The following is an 18,099-nucleotide window of genomic DNA, read 5'->3' as shown; positions in this document are numbered from 1 at the left end:
GTCTCCCCTGGTGGAGCTGTGCACCTCCTAGGTTAGATGGAGGTCCTGTACCTCAGCTAGGAACCTACATGAGCAGTCAGACCTGGCTGACTGCTCCTGTCAGCAGATGTCTGGAAAGTTTAGGTCGCCCGTGATGACAACATCCTTTGACCTAACTGCCTCCGTGAGCTGACTTAAGAATTCCTGGTCTAGCTCTTCCCCTTGGTTGGGTAGTCTATAGTAGACCCCCACCGTTAAGTCCCTTTCTCCCCAACCTCCTTGTATTCTAACCCAGAGCATTTTGGTCTGCCCCTCCTCTGACCCAGTGCTACTCATTGAGGATATGTATTGCCCCTTGACATACAGCACCACACCCCCACCTTTCCTCCCTGTCCTATCTCTTCTGTACAGCCTATAGCCCTTGATGCTCACCACCCAGTGATGCATTGGGTCCCACCACGTTTCAGTGAACCCCACTATGTCTGGGTTGGTGTTAGCTAGCAGGAGGGCAAGTATAATGGTGTCCTTTGAAAATGAGATCACTGTTGTCTGTCTATACCCTTAACATGTTTAACTGTCTTACAAAATGAAAAGATTAGATAGGGAAAGTACTTTTTAAAATATAGTTGCTTATTGTTGGAGGCCCCACCTCACTGTAAGAGGACAAATCGAAAGAGCTCAATCCATTTCAGAATCCCACATAAAGATAATGGAATTCAATTTAAATACTGGCATTCCGGTTAATTTTAAGGAAAGGAGTTTAACTTAAAAACAGAGGTGAACAAGTTTCTTGGGGAGTCAAGTCCTCAAAGCATATAAACAACACTTTTGCAGACTAGTACATCAGAAAAAATATACCACTTGCCTGAAGACCATGGCACTCTCCTATATCTACAGTGTAAATTCAGTTTAGACATCAGTCTAGCTGTTATTTAGACTTGTATTTTAATGACAAAGCCATCATCCAGGATGGCAGATTCAAAATACTGCTAATTTTCTGAACCAGGAACTATGCATCTGACACCTCTAACCACAAGAAACAAACAAACAAAAATCCCCCTAGGGTTACTATTTTGCTACTATTTTTCTGCCATGATAGTTTGCAGACCAAAAGCAAAATCAAAACTAAAGCTCCATCCAAATCAATGTTCATAAGGCACTACCATTCTGCCATTTGGGAAGGCAACACAACCATCTTCATTATAACTTTGGGAAATACAATTCACAGCCAGTAACATCTACACCAATTAAAAATGGAATTGACAGGCATCAAAAAGAACCCAGCGCAGTCCTGTTTTGTGCCATCTTAGAATGATGATGAATGGAAGAATATGTCAGCAGACTGGAGTTCCCAGATGCGGGAGTGCACCATGTGCTTCCCCAATGGGGAAACCTGTCAGCTGATTGGGGTTCCCAGCCGTGGGAACACACCATGCACTTTTCCAGATGGGAGCCCCATAAGCTGATCAGAGCTCCCTCCCAGCAGAGTGCAGGGAGCCAAACATACTACTTCTCAGGGCAGAGGGATCCTGGGATCATGATTCTGGGCTCCCCCACCACTGGCACAATGGAATCTGATGCTCAATCCCCACAATTGTGCCTGCTACCATGTATGTGTGCCATGGCAGGAAGTGCAATTGTTAGCATCCTGCATCAGTTCCCAATGCACCTTTAATTTAATGTCTGTCACGGGCTTTAAACAACTACAGCACAGTCCTGAAAGTAACTGGAGATTATCAACCAGGGCTACATTTAAAAACACACCAAAAAAAAAAAAATCAAATGAACTTTACCTCCTCCTCATTATTTAACATAGAAAAGGGTCCTTATTTAAAGTAGTGGAGTTTTTGGTTACATCAGCACAAAAGTATTATATCCATAACCAATAAACATAATCCAAGGATGGATGAATCCATTTTAATCAAATTTATTAACCATAAAATTCATTCTTGAGAGCAGATTTAATATGCCAAGACTCAAGTTACAGTGGATTTTTATGGCAGAAGTCTGAACCCCTAAGACAGGCTTTATAAGATAAACTGACAACTTTATAGCCATGGTAGCTAACAGTAAGCACAGAAGAGATTTCTCCAGGCAACTAGGAAATAAGATGGTTTTTTCCTTGCACTTGCATCAGAGAACACATAAATGTGTGGGAGACATTTAGTAAATGTCACTAATGTAAAATATTACACCGAATACTGTTAAATAATAATTAAATACTTAAACTGAGTACTGTAATGATCAAGTAGAAAACATGATTCGAAAGATTCACAGCCTGTCATTTCGTTACCAAGCTGAGAGGGTCAGCTTTTAAAATACATGCCCTTTCAATTAGAATGTAGGGGAAACGTATTATCTAGCTTCTGTTAACATCATCAGAAATCCAGTTATGGCACAATCTCAAACAAGCACACAACAGACATTGATTTCTGAGATGCATAGCGTCTAAACCTATCTACCTCAATAGGAACAGTAGTGAAAATTCTGAATTATCATCATTATTATCAAATGATAGATGATAATTAGTAATAATTCAGTCATTTAATTTCTTCCCCCTACCTATCTATTCCAAATCTGTTGGTCTTGTGTATGCTTTTTAAAAAAATGGTACCCTCCCTTAATTTGTGCTGGACTCCATGAGCAATGTTTTATTGCCTCTTTTTCAATAACAGGTCTACTGCAATCTCTAGAGCCAATTTTTCAAATAATTATTTGCATCACAGAAAAAAAAATCTGGCTGTTGCATTGTGTGTGTGACTGTTTCTAAGCAACACTGTTGTTTCAGATCAAACATGAAAAAGTCATCTCAGTAAGGTTCAGCGCTTTTTCTCTGTACTTACTTATTCTGCATCATGTTCATTATAACCCAGTCGAAAGGATAGACATTCTTCCCAATGAGATTCTTGAACATGATAAATGTTTCCATCAGAAAATCCTAAAATAAGAAGGAAAACATTTGAAAAAGGCCACTCTTATAGATCAAAAATGATACCAAGTGCTGATGAAAACTCACTTGATTAACGACTAGATTCAGAAAGGTATCTCTTGCTTTGTCAAATGTAAAAACATAAACTACTGTTAAAGTGTACTACATATGAATACATGGGAAATTATAATATTATGCCATTTTAGAAAAGACCTACAACAAGAATATCTATTTCCTAAATGGTAATGTATTGTAATCAACCAAATATGTTATTCAGTGAAAAAGAACAAATTATAATTCTATCAAGTACTGTATAACTTTTCTAGAAAGATTTCAGTTTTCATTAAATAAGGCATATCCTGGATTAACTGGATTTCTTAACAAATACAGCATATCAAACTAGTCAAAGAAAAATATAAATGTAGCAATGAAGACATCTATCCTTTTTAATACGAGTATTAATTAAACAAATTATTTGTATGATTAAAGAGGGGAAAAGGTTACTAACTTAACTGACTCAGGATCCAGTTTACACTGAAAAACATTCAGTGGTTTCAGAAGCTGGATTCTTAAGCACTGGAAACATTCAAATCAGGATTGGATGTTCGTCCAAAAGATATTCTCTAGTTGGGGAATTAATTTACGGAAATCTTATGACTTGTGTTATACAATAGGTCAGACTAGATCAGGGGTAAGTAACCCCCACCACATTTTGCTTCACATGCACACCTTGGGGTAGATGGCAGGAAGGGGCCAGGGCTGCACTGCCACAACAGGGATTGGGCCACTCATGGCTCCCCCACCATCTGCCCTTGGCATACCAACATCTTACAAGTCAAGTTTGCAAGTGTTTTTGGCACTCTGCCCAAAAATGTTGCTGACTCCTGGACTAGATTATCACAATGGTTCCTTTCTGGCCACCATTAACCTCCTAAGGTAAGCCTAAATTGTTCCTGCAAGTTAATACCTGATTGAGCACAAAATAAGGTTGATAGAATAAGGAACAATGTTGTAAACATTATGATGTCATTATGGGGAGCATTACAGGAGCTGCAGATTCGTAGTCGCTTTGGGGACAGTGACCACCAATCAATTGAATTCACCATATGGCATAGGGTGGATAAGATAACTAGTAGGATGGAAGTGCTGGATTTTAGGAGGGCTAACTTCAGCGTGCTTCAGATTCTAGTCAATAATGCACCACAATAGAAGAGTATTGACGAGATGGGAGTCCAGGAAGGGTGGTCATTCCTAAAAGAAGTGATCTTTTGGGCACAGAGGGAGACCATCCCAGTATGAGGGAAAAGAGGGAAAGGAGCCAAAAAACTTCCTTGGCTAAACAGGAAAATCCAGGGGAGCCTAAGGGCAAAAAAGAAGCCATACAAGCAGTGGAAGCAGGGGGAAGCTACCAAGGAGAAATATACCTACTTGGCCTGCACTTGCAGGGAGGCAGTTAGAAAGGCCAAAACAACTACAGAGCTGAGGCTGACAACACAAATTAAAGACAACAAAAGGTTTTTTTTGTTTTGTTTTGTTTTTTTTTTTTAAGGTATGTAAGGATTAAAATGAAAGCGCAGGGAAGCATAGGACCCCTACTGAACAAGGAGGAGCAATTAGTGACACAGAGGGGGGACAAGGCTGAGCTATTCAATGAGTTTTTTGCCTCAGTGTTCCTGAACAGAGCTCAAGATGAGTCTCCTAATGGGTTCTTAGATGGGCATCAGAGGGACACCAGCCTACCAACTGTCGACGCTGACTTGGTGCGGAGTCATTTTCATGGACTGGATGTGTTCAAGTCAGCAGGCCAGGATGAGCTGCATCCGAGGGTGCTGAAAGAACTGGCCGGTGTCATAGCAGAACCACTGGCATGGCTGTTTGAGTGCTCATGACGCTTGGGTCAGGTCCCTGAGGACTAGAAAAGGGCCAGTGTGGTCCCTATTTTCAAGAAGGGGAGAAAGGGGGATCCAAGTAATTATAGGCCAGACAGTCTCACCTCCATCCTTGGAAAGGTCTTTGAAAAGATTATGAAGGATCATATTTGTGGGAGTCTAGCAGGAAAAATAATGCAGCAGGGAAACCAGCATGGATTCATAACTGGTAGACCATGCCTGACCAATCTGGTTTTGTTTTATTACACGGTCACAAAATGCTTAGACAGGAATAGAGGTGGATGTCATTTTCTTGGATTTTAGCAAGGCCTTCAATACAGTATCTCATCCCATTCTCATAAATAAATTAAGAGGCTGTGATATAGATGTTTACACATACCAGTGGGTGGCAAATTGGCTTAGCGGTCGTACCCAGAGAGAGGTAGCAGACAGGTTGGTATCAACCGGGAAAAATGTGGGTACTGGGGTCTCGCAGGGTTTGGTCCTTAGACCTGTACTCTTCAATATCTTCATCAGTGACTTGGATGTGGGTGTGAAGTGTACTCTGTCCAAGTCTGCAGATGATACTAAATTGTGGGGTGAAGTGCACACTCCGGAGGGCAGGGAACGAGTACAGGCAGACCTGGACAGGTTAGAAAAGTGGGCAGTACACAATAGGATGCAGTACAACAAGGACAAGTGCAGAGTCCAGCACCTATGCTGCAAAAATATCCTACTGGCTGGGAAGTGACCCTCTCAGCAGCACAGAATTGGAAAGGGATCTCACAGTCATAGTGGACTCCAAGATGAACATGAGTCATGAGTGTGACTAAATCATCGGCAAAGCTAACTGCACTTGATCATGCATTAGCAGATGCATGACAAATAGATCCAAGGTGATACTTCCCCTCTTTGCGGCATTGGTCAGACAGTGGTTGGAGTACTGCGCCCAGTTTTGGGCACCATATTTCAAGAAGAATGTTGATAGACTCGAGAGGGTCCAGAGGAGGGCCACTTGTATGGTTAGGGGCTTACAGGACAAGCCCTGTGAGGAGAGACTGAGGGACCTGGACCTCTTCAGCCTCCACAAGAGAAAGCTGAGAGGTGATCTTGTGCCGCTTACAAATTTATTAGGGGGAAGCAGCAACGGATGCTCTATTCACCAGGGCACCTCTTGGCGTAAAAGGAACAATGGTCACAAACTGACAGAGAGCAGATTTAGGCTAGATATTAGGAAAAACTTCTTTACAGTAAGGGTGGCCAAAATTTGGAATGGGCTTCCAAGGGAGGTGGTGCTGTCCTCTACCCTGGGGATCTTTAAGAGAAGGCTGGATAGGCACCTGGCTGGGGTCATCTGATCCCAGCACACTTTCCTGCCTAGGCAGGGGGTCGGACTCAATGATCTGTTGAGGTCCCTTCCAACCCTAGCATCTATGAATCTATGAGTCTCAGAAATATGTGAAAAGTAAGGTGAGCTTTTTTTTTTGGCCCATATACGTGGTTGGGATAGACTTAGGTAAGCTTTGGCATTCAATGCAGTAGACATCTGAAGAAGAATGCATTTACTTCAAAACCTCCGTTTACCCACCAAAACCCTTGCCTCTTTATCGAATAAGGCAGTTTGTTACTTTAATTAGACAGCAGAATTGTTTTGCAATTTATAATGCAAAGCTTAATGTAAATTTATCGTGGAAAGTTTAATTTGGGGTACTGTAACACCATATTTATTTTTCATATTAATGTAACAAAACTTCAGAATATGGGAAAGCTCTTCTTCCAAGTCAGTCTGTTCCCACCCAGCCCTATTGCACTTTTTATTTCTCACACAGTTGTCTTAGCTATCCCAGGACAGTACTAGGACATTTTTCCTGAGCTGGGGTTTACAGGGACCATATACAAAACACAAAGTTCAAAATGTTAAATTTCTACAAAAAAGGGGGGAAATGATATGCATTTGTCTCTTTATCTAAGACATTGTCCCCCATCCAGTCCTTTATCTGAAGGCTTACAAGATTTTGTACCATGGTTAAGGTTCATCTTTCTGATTCACTGTCCTATGAAATATTTACCCTGACTGATAAGTTCACTATTGGCATGAGTCAGGGACTTCCATATACCCCAGGGATGGGTTATTATCTTACAGAATAGTTGAAGAAATGCATATTTTGTGGATACACAATATCTCTCTGGATTTTGTCAGAGTACAGCTATTAGCTAGCCAAGAAAGATCTTATCCAAGAAGAGTCCCTAAGCATACACATTTAGTATACACTGAGGTAGGAGCTGGAGAAATGGATGATTGGCTTAAGATGCCTAATGCAGCATTCTGCAGCTATCAAAGGGGGATAGATTTTGGTTTTGGTTTTGGTTTTTTTATTCAATCTGCTGAATCATATTTAAGTGTAGTGGCTGAAACATTTTTAAGTACAGCTAAAGAGGCCTATCAGCATCCACAGAAAATATGTTTTACAGAACAGCCACTAGAATAAAGAAATAATTACCATGTAATCCTTCCCCAAAATCATCCCCCTTGAATGCATCCGCGAAAGATGACACTTTGACACTAAAAGAATTGAGTTAAAATTTGGAACTGCTAGTGGCTAATGAGATGCTACTGTTGCATAAGGCAAAATGCATTCCAGGCACGTACTTCTGTAGCTCAGTAAAATGTATTTGCACTTTAGTGATCAAACTGCAAACTGCTAATTTTTCATATAGTCTTTGTCAAAGAGCTACATACTTTTAATGACTGTGTTGCATATTTTGCTGATTAAGCATCATGTAATATTTCTTTCATTTAAGTGCAGTTTTTTCCTACTGCATGAGGTGGTTGATTTCTTTCCTGACCTTGCTTCATAGCCTTATAATTGAGATTTCAATGGGAGTTGTACCCATATGAATGAAAGTAGATTTGGGTCCACAGAGTTTATCTTTGTGAACATTTTATGAAGGCAGATGCATGCTTTCCTGATTTCTTAAAGCAGATTCCATTTCATACTTTATTAGTTGTGCTGCATGCTTCGGCTGTTCAGTGTTTGCACACTTAACTGATCAAGCTGCATTCAGCGGCAGATGAATTTTCACGCACTTTGCTGATCTACTTGCATACTTTACTGACCATGAAGGTGGTGTAATGTATGATTTGTACTAATTGATTGAATCAACCATACTTTTTTTTTATCTACTGACATTTACACGTTAATAGCCCTACTTTCACAGGCATCAGACTATACCACTTCTTAAATGAAGATTTTGAAATACAACCGTTCTGTATATACAGTACTTAAATTAATGCTCTCCTGGCAGTTTATACTTCCCAAGGAGATGATTTTGTACCAGTTCAGCTTGTATTCTGAGCAACAATCTAGATTTTTAAAATAATAGTTCATACAGTTTCTTCTGAGACTTAAGGAAAGACACATTCCCCAGTTCTCTGAACCAGTGCAAAACTGTTCCAACTGTAACCAAAGGATAATGAAGCAAAGTAAAGCAGCAAGTTATGCAAACCCTGACCTTACTTCACCTAAGATACCTAATTAATATGCCACTGGGCATAGGAAGTTCTGCAGCCCTCAAGATGGCACCAATGAGCTTCATGTTTATGACAAGGAAGAGGCAACAGGAAACACTCCCAGACAGATGGTTCTTCTCAACAACTGACCTTTCATTTAGCTAAGAAGAAAGGGACTCTCTGTCTCATAGTTTGGGTGAGTGGTAACACAAAAGGAACTCTCCTTCTACAGCTCAGATCCCTAAACACTACGACCTGTGTATCTCAGACTACTGTTCTCATCCCTGTGATTTTCCAAAAGTTCTCCAGTAAATCCCCAGGTGTAATAAAATAATTTGAAACCATCTACAAATCACAAGATGCATGGGAAATCATTGAAAGGAGGATTTTAGATGACAGACAACTACCTTCTCCAGCATCCTGTATGACAAAATGAATCAGCAGCTCCTAATGCTATATACTGACACCCCAAGCTTCCCCAGGGCTCTGTTCTAGCAAGCAGATGGCACGTGGGCTCCACACCTGCCAACTTATAAGGACGAGAAGTTTGAAGAGAAAACAGATGTGCTTAGACCTTTAAAAAAAGCAATGTTTTCTCCTTCCCTGCATGACTAGAAAAAATAAAAACTTGAAGTTTTAGGGAAGGTTTCAAAGTAACAAGCAGAGATTAATAGATTTATAGATTAATAGATTTCTGGGGTGCATTCCATGTCCTTAGGCCAACACTACTGCAACCTACACCCCTGTAGAGCTTTTTGCATTTGCTCATTTAAAGCTTCTCAGTAAGGCACGTTACCTTGCACTGAGCTCCATTCCACTGTGTGTCTACACTATTTCTGATGCTTGAGCTAGATCAGGTAACCCTAAACTGCACTGAAATATGCTGTGAGCTTCACCCTCAGATAGCGATGGTTAACCAAAAAGCAGCTATGAGGCATCTCTCACTCCCAGTAGTCCTGGGTCATTGCTTCAGATTTCAAGTGAAGCATTTTAAATGAACCTAACAGATAATTACACTGCTTGGAATGGAACTGTAGATGTGATGTTGAATTCTCCAGATAATAAGATTTAAATAGGCTAAAGGGAAAAAAAAAAAATCAAGTTATGATACACAAATCACTCCCTATACTTTCTTTGAGAAACAAAGCCCCACCCAATTTTCTTTACAGAAAAAATACATTAGTTCCTGCTGCATCCTTACAAAACTCAATATGCTTCCAAATGATAGAAAACAGCTAGCAGCTGTTGCCTCCCCAGATTCTTTAAGTAGTCTCCCCAAACAGAGAAAAAGAGACATGGGGTAGTAGGTTTGCATCCGAAGTGGACTCGGGAGGCAGAATGAATCCGATCAGAAGCTGATGCTGAGTTTCAGGGAAGAGGAATTCACCAGCAATGAAGGTCAGTGCATGCAACAGGCCTGAGGGAGGCTCTTAATGACCTCGGTGACGCAGATCATGAGCCATGTAGCTAGGGGATTTTTTAATTACCATGCAAGTCAGCGACTATTAACTGAAATACTCATCTAAAAAAAAAAAAAAAAACCCACACAGGATTCAGCTGATTGCTTTGCTTATTTAAGAAGCAGCTGGTACAATCTTCTCGAACTAGTGGATTCCAAGGAAAATAGTTGTACCCTCCAAAGAAATATTAATAGTCTAAAATACTGTAGAAGGCTATTATAATTCATACAAAGTTCATTGTGAATAACATTTTATACCAGCGACCTATAAAATGGATTATCAGGTATGTAAATAATGAACTAAGCAGTAGGGCTGTGTGAAGCTTCAGTCCCGGATTTGATTCGGTGGAGATTCGGCCCGATCTGATGGCCAAATCTCCAAATCTGAATCGACCCTTTAACCTCTCCGAATTGAATAGGAACCTTCTGAATCAATTTGGAGAGCTTCGGAAAGATTTGGCAATTCGGACATAAGCCACAGCTTTGGATGTTTTTCTACATACCTCTAGGTAGCAGGCCGCTTGTGAATGCTGCAATACCTGGGCTAATGCAGGGGGCTCTCCAGAGCACTTGGCAGCAGACCTAGAAGCACTTCTAGTCCACTTCCAGGTCCACCAGGAAACATGCTGGGGGGCCTCTCCACGCCCCCGCCCCCCCCCCCGGCTCAGCGACTGGTGCCTCCTGGGTTGCGGGGGGCACCCAAGGTTCCCCTGCAGCCGATCACCAAGCTGGGGGGGGGGGGCACGCACTCCCCAGTGGACCACTTCTGGGTACTTCCGGTCCACTTCTGGGTTCACCGCCGAGCACATGGAGGGCCTTCCGCACTCCTGTGGGACACTCCATGCGCCCCAGCATCACAGTGCTCACAAGCTGCGCTGGTACTCAAGGTACTTAGAAAAAACATTTAAAGCTGTATCTATGTCTGAATCAGCATTGAATCTTCAGATTCGGATTCAGCCTAATTGAATCGAGGACAGCGATCCAAATCAACTAATCAAATCACTGTCCCTGATTTGGGCTGAGTCCAAATCTGAATTGAATACGGCCCGCTTCGTACACCCCGACTAAGCAGTTCAATGAGAAGTTGCACTGCATCCTTCTCCCTTTCCCCTTTCTCCTTCTACTTGAACTTCCCTCTCTTTTCTCCCCCCTTCTCCATCCTTGTTTCTTCCATCTGTCCTCTTTTAGCTGACCTGTAGTTGGCTTTAAGAAGATCTGCTGCTGGGCACACTACAGTCAGCTGTTTGGCTGTGGCAGGGGTACAAAGAACAAATGGCTATATACATACCACCTCCAAACAGCTGAGCACAGCACGGCTCTGAAAGCATCAGCATTATCTCTTTTGAAACCTTGTTATAAATTAGCAAGATAATGAAGAGGTGGAAAGGAAAGATAGAGATGAACTGTGGACTGTAAATGCACACCCTTGTATTATAATACGTTTGCTTGATGCATTTAAACACAATATGTATACACATTAGAAAAAAAGCACAACGCAAACAACAGACAAATCATTTTTAAATAATGTGCAAAGAACTTTACAACAATGTAATCTGTAGCCGTAATATATCATTGGAACCCCTCATAAGGGGACTGTGTTCTTTACAGGTTTAATATTTAATAAAAAAGGTTTATTGTTTCGATAAAGCATCACAGAAGGTCAGCAGCACGTGCCAGGTGATGCACCTTTTCCAAAAAACATGTACAACTTCCCTTTGTCAAGGCAGTGTATCCTTTGGTTTGGCTTGCCTTTCTCCGCATGACCTTTTCAAAACAATATAGCCAAGGTGCTGGGTTTTCTATTGGAAGTTTAAATCACTAAAATCTCATGAGTAAAGTGAAAATGTGTTATTAAAATTTCAACTCCAATAGCAAAATAGTAGCAAACACACAATTTTTGTTTGCCTTTAAAAAGATATCCTACCTCACTTAAAATCTAAACACTGACAGCTACTTTTTTCCAAAGCTACGTAAAATGAACATGTGTTCCTGCCTTTGTGTACATACAAACACACACACACACACACACACACACGTGCATGCCAAAGTAAGGCAAATGACCTTCATTATCTGTGGTTTAAAACAGAGGAGAGCTGCCGAAGTACTAATTTACTCATCCATGTAGTAAAAACTATAAAGAAAATGCAATACCTAATATGAAACTATTCAAAATCTCTAATTATCCAGCAAATTGTTCTCTAACCTCAATGAGTCTGTCTCATGAAAGTGTCTTTGCATAGAACGTATAACAAACCAAATGTATTGAAAAGCCTAAAAGAATCTGCCTTCCCCAGCATTGTGGTGAGCCTCAAAGCTACAGAACTCAAAAAATGCATTTGGCAAGTGCAAGATGATGACTGATTTGCTTCCAGTGAAATACAACTTAGTTTTCTTGCCGTCAGTGTATTTACTATGACAAAGGTTTAGGACACTGTGAAACAAGGAAAACAAATTCCAGATTCCACAATAACCCTTCTAAACTTTGGACTGAGTGAAATAATTTGCATATAGGAGACTGAAAATTAGTGATGGAAGATACTAACGAATGACATGAAGATCTCACCTAAAAGGTAAAGGTTATTTCAAAGTGAAAGACTGAACTGCACTGTGATGAAATAAAACTATTCACAGATGGAAAAGACCATTCTGGAGAATTATAGATTTTTTACAAATATTTAATAATTTAAGACAGGGCTGTCCAGCTTCTAAGGCCCCAGGGGCAACGCTAGTGAAAGCCATATGCTGTGTGAGCTGCACCAGGTGCACTGGCATGCACAGATGCTTTCCTCCACCTATTGCTGCACTGGGTGCTTCCCCCACCACAATGGCACCCCCTTTCCCCCCCAGTCACTGCATCGTACAGGCATGATCCCCACCCCAACCCCTCCAGTGCAGCCCCATACTTGCCTTCAGTTCCTCACAGTGCCACACTGCCCCAACCCCTCGGGTAAAGGCAGGAAGTGGCAGCCAGTGGAGGAAGAGGGCCTGGAGACAATAGCAATTGGAGTGATGGTGGAAGCAGTGGCTGGGTGAGAGTCTGAAGGCCACACATTAAGCCTTTGTGGGCTGTATGTGGTCTGCAGGCCATCAGTTAGACAGCCTCATTTAAGAAATAAAAGAATTTTAGTGTACTCCTTTGTATAGTTCAATGGGGTCTAATTCTTCAAACCTATCAGGTCACCAAAAGAATCCTCTTGAACATCCTCATCCTTTCTGTCTGTGATGATCAAATACTTTTTCAGAGCAAAGCAAACCATACCATCATAAGGGAATATTCTCAAATAGTCAAAAAAAAACAAAAACAAACCCAAAACCTGCATCATAAAAATCATAAAAAATATATGTAAATACGCAGGACAAAATGAACCAGCTAAATGGCTTTTTATCAAAGGTGACTGGAGCCAATGTTATCCACGTCCCTTCCTTGTGTGCTGCTGCCTACAGAAAAATGTTATGTCTTAAAGAGTTAAGACTAACCTAATAGGCCATTTAGGCTTGGGCGGAACTTTGATACTTATTAGGAGCATTTGTGCATGCTATTCATGAATAGCAAAAAACTCCAGAACATGTTGGGCTGGAGTTTATTGCTCCCAGCCATGCTGTCTGAACGTGCATGCAGGACTGCAGCATGTTGAGCTGGGTCAGAGAAGCCCCAGCTGGCAGAGGGCCCAAGGGGGTCAGCCTGCCAGTCCCGGGCTGCTCCAACCTGGCTCAGCTTGCTGCACAGGGGTTGGCTAGGGCACGAGGGGAAACTGTATGTATAGATGTTCAGTCTCCCAAAAGAAATACTCTTCAGAGCAATTTAACCCCGATTGCTCCTGGGTTATTTTTCCTCCCAGAGTGGCTATTTTTTCTCTGGGAGGAAAATTTTGAACATCTACGCACTTTCGAATGTCTATACATGCCCTAAAAATCACAAAACCCCCATTCTGGGATAAAACAATCAACAATCAGAGCTAAGGTTATCAAAAAGGCTGTGGACCTAGTACACCCTCCTTTCCTCCCCCAGTTCCTCACACTAAAGCTGGGAGGATGGATGCTTGCAGAAAGGAAGATGGAAGGGAATGGGAGTAGAAATGGAATTTGGAACATTTATATGGAGCTCAGTTTTCCACATGGTTCACAGTCTCCAAAGAAATCTCCAGATCTGAATATACATGTTTCATATGATCAGAGCAGCTGGGGGATGTGCTATTAAAACCAACTCCCTTTCAAGTACTGGCTGAATGCTTCTATCTACAGAGGGCACAAAGAACTTTGGGAGGAATACGCAGTAGCACTCCCATACAGTCCACCTTGGCATAAACTTTGCTACCATCCAAAACAGTATAAGGTTTCAACCTTGAATTAAAGGTATCATGTACAAGGAAGAAGTCAAAGGTGTTAACATCAGAAATTATCTCCTCTCATATGATTCTCCCTCAGGAAAAGGTATGTTGGTAAATGAGAAAGATCTTCCCCTCTTTTAGAAGAAAAAGCTTCATCTGAGCAGAGTTCAGATCCTTTAGACAAGTACAAGAAGGGACTCTCCTGCCCTAGGTTTGAAAAGATTTTGAGGCCAGAAGGAACCATTGTGATCATCTAAATCTGACCTTGTGCTTAATACAGGCCATAACATTTTGTTTAGCATTTCTGCCTCAAGCCCCTAACTTCTGATTCAGCTATAGCATATTTTTTAGAGACATATCCAATCTTAATGTAAAAAAGCTTTTTATGATGGAGAAGAAACTAGAGCTTGAGTTAAACTGTTTCACCTATGAATTATATTCACTTCAAATAGTGGTTTTTTTTTTAAACAAGGAAGGGTACGGTGTATAACTACCTCTCTATTTCATATATGAATTCATCTAGCTTTAATTTCTAATTGGAGGACTTTTTATGCCTTTGTACATAGATTAGAGCCTTGTGCCACCAGAAATTATGTTTATATGTAAAAATGTATATACTGCGATTAAGGCACCTTTTAATCTTTTATAATCTCCAAAATTACAAATGTGAGTCAAAGGACCCCTATAAAATGATCATACTGCCCTCCCTTTACCCCAAAAGTTAAGGGTTAAGAGCCTTCAGGCAAGTCCACACTCAGGGACATAGGCTTATGTTATGTTAACCACAGGAAGAAGACAAAACAAGGAGTCTTATGTATTAGGAACACCACCAAGCAATAAAAGCTGTTGGCACTGAGCATGGCAGGTAATTCTACTGGTATTAAATCTGAAACCTGATTTCAATATTAATTACTGAATAATGCATCTTAAAAATAAACTAAAATATAAAAAAGAATGGAATCTCAAAGCTAGTTGTCAAGGTATACTCAAGTGTCCATCCAGAACACAGCCAAACAAGTACCATTTTAATGAAAATAATTATTTTTCCCCTTCTCACTAAAATACAACATAAATGCTTTCCACTGAAGAGAAAGTGACACAGTTTAAATAAAGCACTATTAGATGTGTAAAAAAAGGAAAAGGAGCATTTTTGTTATTGATTTGTATGCTGTAATTTTGTGCTGATAACTTTATTAGGTATTGTTCATATTAAAAAACGAACCAGTTTATTCACTACAGTTACTAAACAATTATTTTAGTAGTTTCCCTTTTGGCAGGGGAATTACAATCCATTATCATTACACATCCAATCGTATAATTTATGTTTTAATGTTAATTTAACATATAATTATTTACTGTTAACATATTAGACATTTGTTACCAGATTACCATATATATTACTGTTATTAGCATAAATTAGCTTTTACAAATCAAGAGCAATGTTAAAGTAATTCAAAAGAGGCAACATTTTAATTCAAGACAAAAAGTATGTCTCAAAACTGATGACAGCAAGATTTGTACTAGAACTTCTACTAGTTTATAAGCAATTCAAAGAAGCTGTAAAAGTGAAAAAATGGTCTATTATAAAGCAAGCCCATAATACAGAGCTGATCTAAGATAAGAGTTTTAGACTAGACTACAAAGAATTTCTGCTATTAAATCCAAGACCACATTCAATCGGCATAATATGAGGTCACGACACAGCAGAAATTGAAAAAGAAGGGGACTGTTATTATGTGATAGGGCAGCATAGTATATAGATCACAAATTCTTCAAACTCCTGACTATAGTTTGATTATTTAACATTTCAAAAACCATAAATGACCCCTTTTTTCAAAAGGAGGTCAACCTAGTTCACTAAATTGATTTCCCACTGAGAGAAGAAGACCCGTTGGGGAAATTATTTCTTTCCATTTTGAATAAGCATTTAATATTGCATCAGAATAATCAGAGTCTTATTTTATCCATAAGTATATCTGTATAGTATGTTTAATTGACATATTATAAGAGAAAGTGCTTTTCAATTTAACCATGTAAAACCCAGTGGAAGAACAAATAGATTGGTACACATTCTTTAAAAATATCAAGTTTTTTTATCATCTTAAAACTGGATTACTATTTAGTTTAAGCAATTTTTATATGCTAGAAGAAGGGCCAGAAACCATTTCAAGCTATGGGCTGGAACAATCTACCTTCAGTCTGGTGCGAGCTACACAGTTTTGGTGGCCAGTCATGAGTGAAGGGGTTTGCCTGTACCCATGTGAGGGCCTGGGAGCTGGAAGCTGCGCTGGCCCTACTTGTCCCAGCTCCTCACTTGCCAGCTGGGGTGTGAGCTCAGCTTCCAGCCGGAGGAGAGTTATGCCAGGGCTGGACAGCTGAAAACTGCATCTGCACCACACTGACTCTTCCTGCTCCTCTCTCTACCCTCTGCTTCCTGCGTGCAGCTGGAAGCTGCCCAAGACCTGGCTCAGTTCCCCATTGCCTGGAAGTTGTGTGATGGTGGTGCAGTTTCCCACTGCTGGGTCCTAGGGAAGCTCCTCAATACCCAGCCCCAGCACAGACATAGGCAGAGGCAACGCCTTCCAGCTCTGCCAGGCAGATTCAGTGGCTCCACAGGCCAGATCCAGTCCATAGGTCATGTTACCAACTCCTGTACTAAAACTACCTCTGTTATCTTCATTGACCTAAATATGATTATCTAGAACATGGTACGCCTGCCTTTCACTTGAAGATCAGGATCTATCATTAAAGAAAGAAAATGATCTATTATAATTAATAATATACCTTTCCAACACCCAAAACAAGGTGTCCCGAGACTGAAAAGTGTTGCTTCTGCTATTAGTGAATCTTGGCTTAACTAAGGGTGTGGGAATTAATGCAAAACAACACACATAGTAACTGTGCCCACAATTAGCCAACAGTACCTACAAACTAAACCAGGGCAACCATTTCATTCTTTTTCTTTCTGCAAGACCTAACGTTTGGTTTTGGCTCTGCTTTTGAAAGAAGCTAGCTGCAGTAAAGGGTTCAGAGCTGTTAATCCTGAATGGAGCAAGGCTTCTCCCCACAACTAAGAATTAGCCAACTAAGCCTTTGAAAAATACAGGCAGCTTTGGACATTCCTGTCATCAACATTTCTCAACTCTTCCCATGCTGTCTACATGGAACAACATCAAAAATCATGCGACTAATCACAAATTGCTTTGTAGATCTTTCCCCTGCTTATGGATAGGTCATAAATTAATCCTTACTATTATCCTAAGTAAAATGGGCAAATAATTAGCGAATAACATATAGTAAGCTCTTTGTGTTTTTTCCTTTTCTATTTTTTCAAAACAAGAAAAAAGAAAAAGAAAACCTGAATAATTATAATACATCAAAGTTACTTCTATTGCAAAAAAGATGAATTAATTGTTATACCAAAAAAGCACTACCCTTGTTCCCATCTGGCTACAATAAAACCACAGGCAAGCATTTTAAATTATACAACACTGAAATTACACAAATAAAGAAACCTATTTCTCTTTCTTTTTTGTATCTAAAACTCTCCAGTAAATAGAGGCTGTTCTCAAGATTAGAGCAGATCAGAAAACTGTTTGAAATGCTCTGACACAGAAACCTAGAATCCCTAGGTAACAGAATTTGTAATATAACACAGATGATCAGACTTCAGGTCATTTGCTAATTGATGGATCCCAGCCAACAAGTTTGGTTGCTACTTGCAGCATGCACTTGCCATATGGCAATAATGGTTCCAGGTCATTAGAGACTTATCTCCTTAGCTATAAAACTCCCTCCTATTATGCTCTAATTAAGTTGTATCCTAGCCTGAATTCCAACTATTAAAGAAAAATATGATTTTAAATCATTATTGGTAATTTGTAATTTATGTAATTAATCTATAAGTTTAAAATGTCCTATATACATCTTGAAAATAGACCCACAAATAAAAGGTAGTTAAAAAAAAAAAAAAAAAAAAACAAAGAAGAACCCTGGGGAGGGCCCAGGACGGGGCAAAAGTGGGA

General features: G+C 40.2%; 1 protein-coding gene across 2 annotated transcripts in view; it reads right to left on the bottom strand.

The window, feature by feature from the left end:
• The window catches only part of DOCK1 (dedicator of cytokinesis 1), a 599,368-nt gene that overhangs the window by 273,941 nt on the left and 307,328 nt on the right, over nucleotides 1-18,099 (bottom strand). For both annotated transcript variants that reach the window (XM_019502991.1, XM_019502992.1), the window contains exon 29: nucleotides 2,823-2,917. In XM_019502991.1, coding sequence (XP_019358536.1) covers nucleotides 2,823-2,917 — 95 coding nt within the window. The remainder of the gene's footprint in view (nucleotides 1-2,822; nucleotides 2,918-18,099) is intronic.

The sequence above is a fragment of the Gavialis gangeticus genome, unplaced genomic scaffold (assembly GCF_001723915.1).
Source record: "Gavialis gangeticus isolate Ggan-Ray unplaced genomic scaffold, GavGan_comp1, whole genome shotgun sequence".
Taxonomy (NCBI): domain Eukaryota; kingdom Metazoa; phylum Chordata; order Crocodylia; family Gavialidae; genus Gavialis; species Gavialis gangeticus.
The sequence above is the reverse complement of the archived record's forward strand: the minus strand, read 5'-3'. Positions and strand labels throughout refer to the sequence as shown.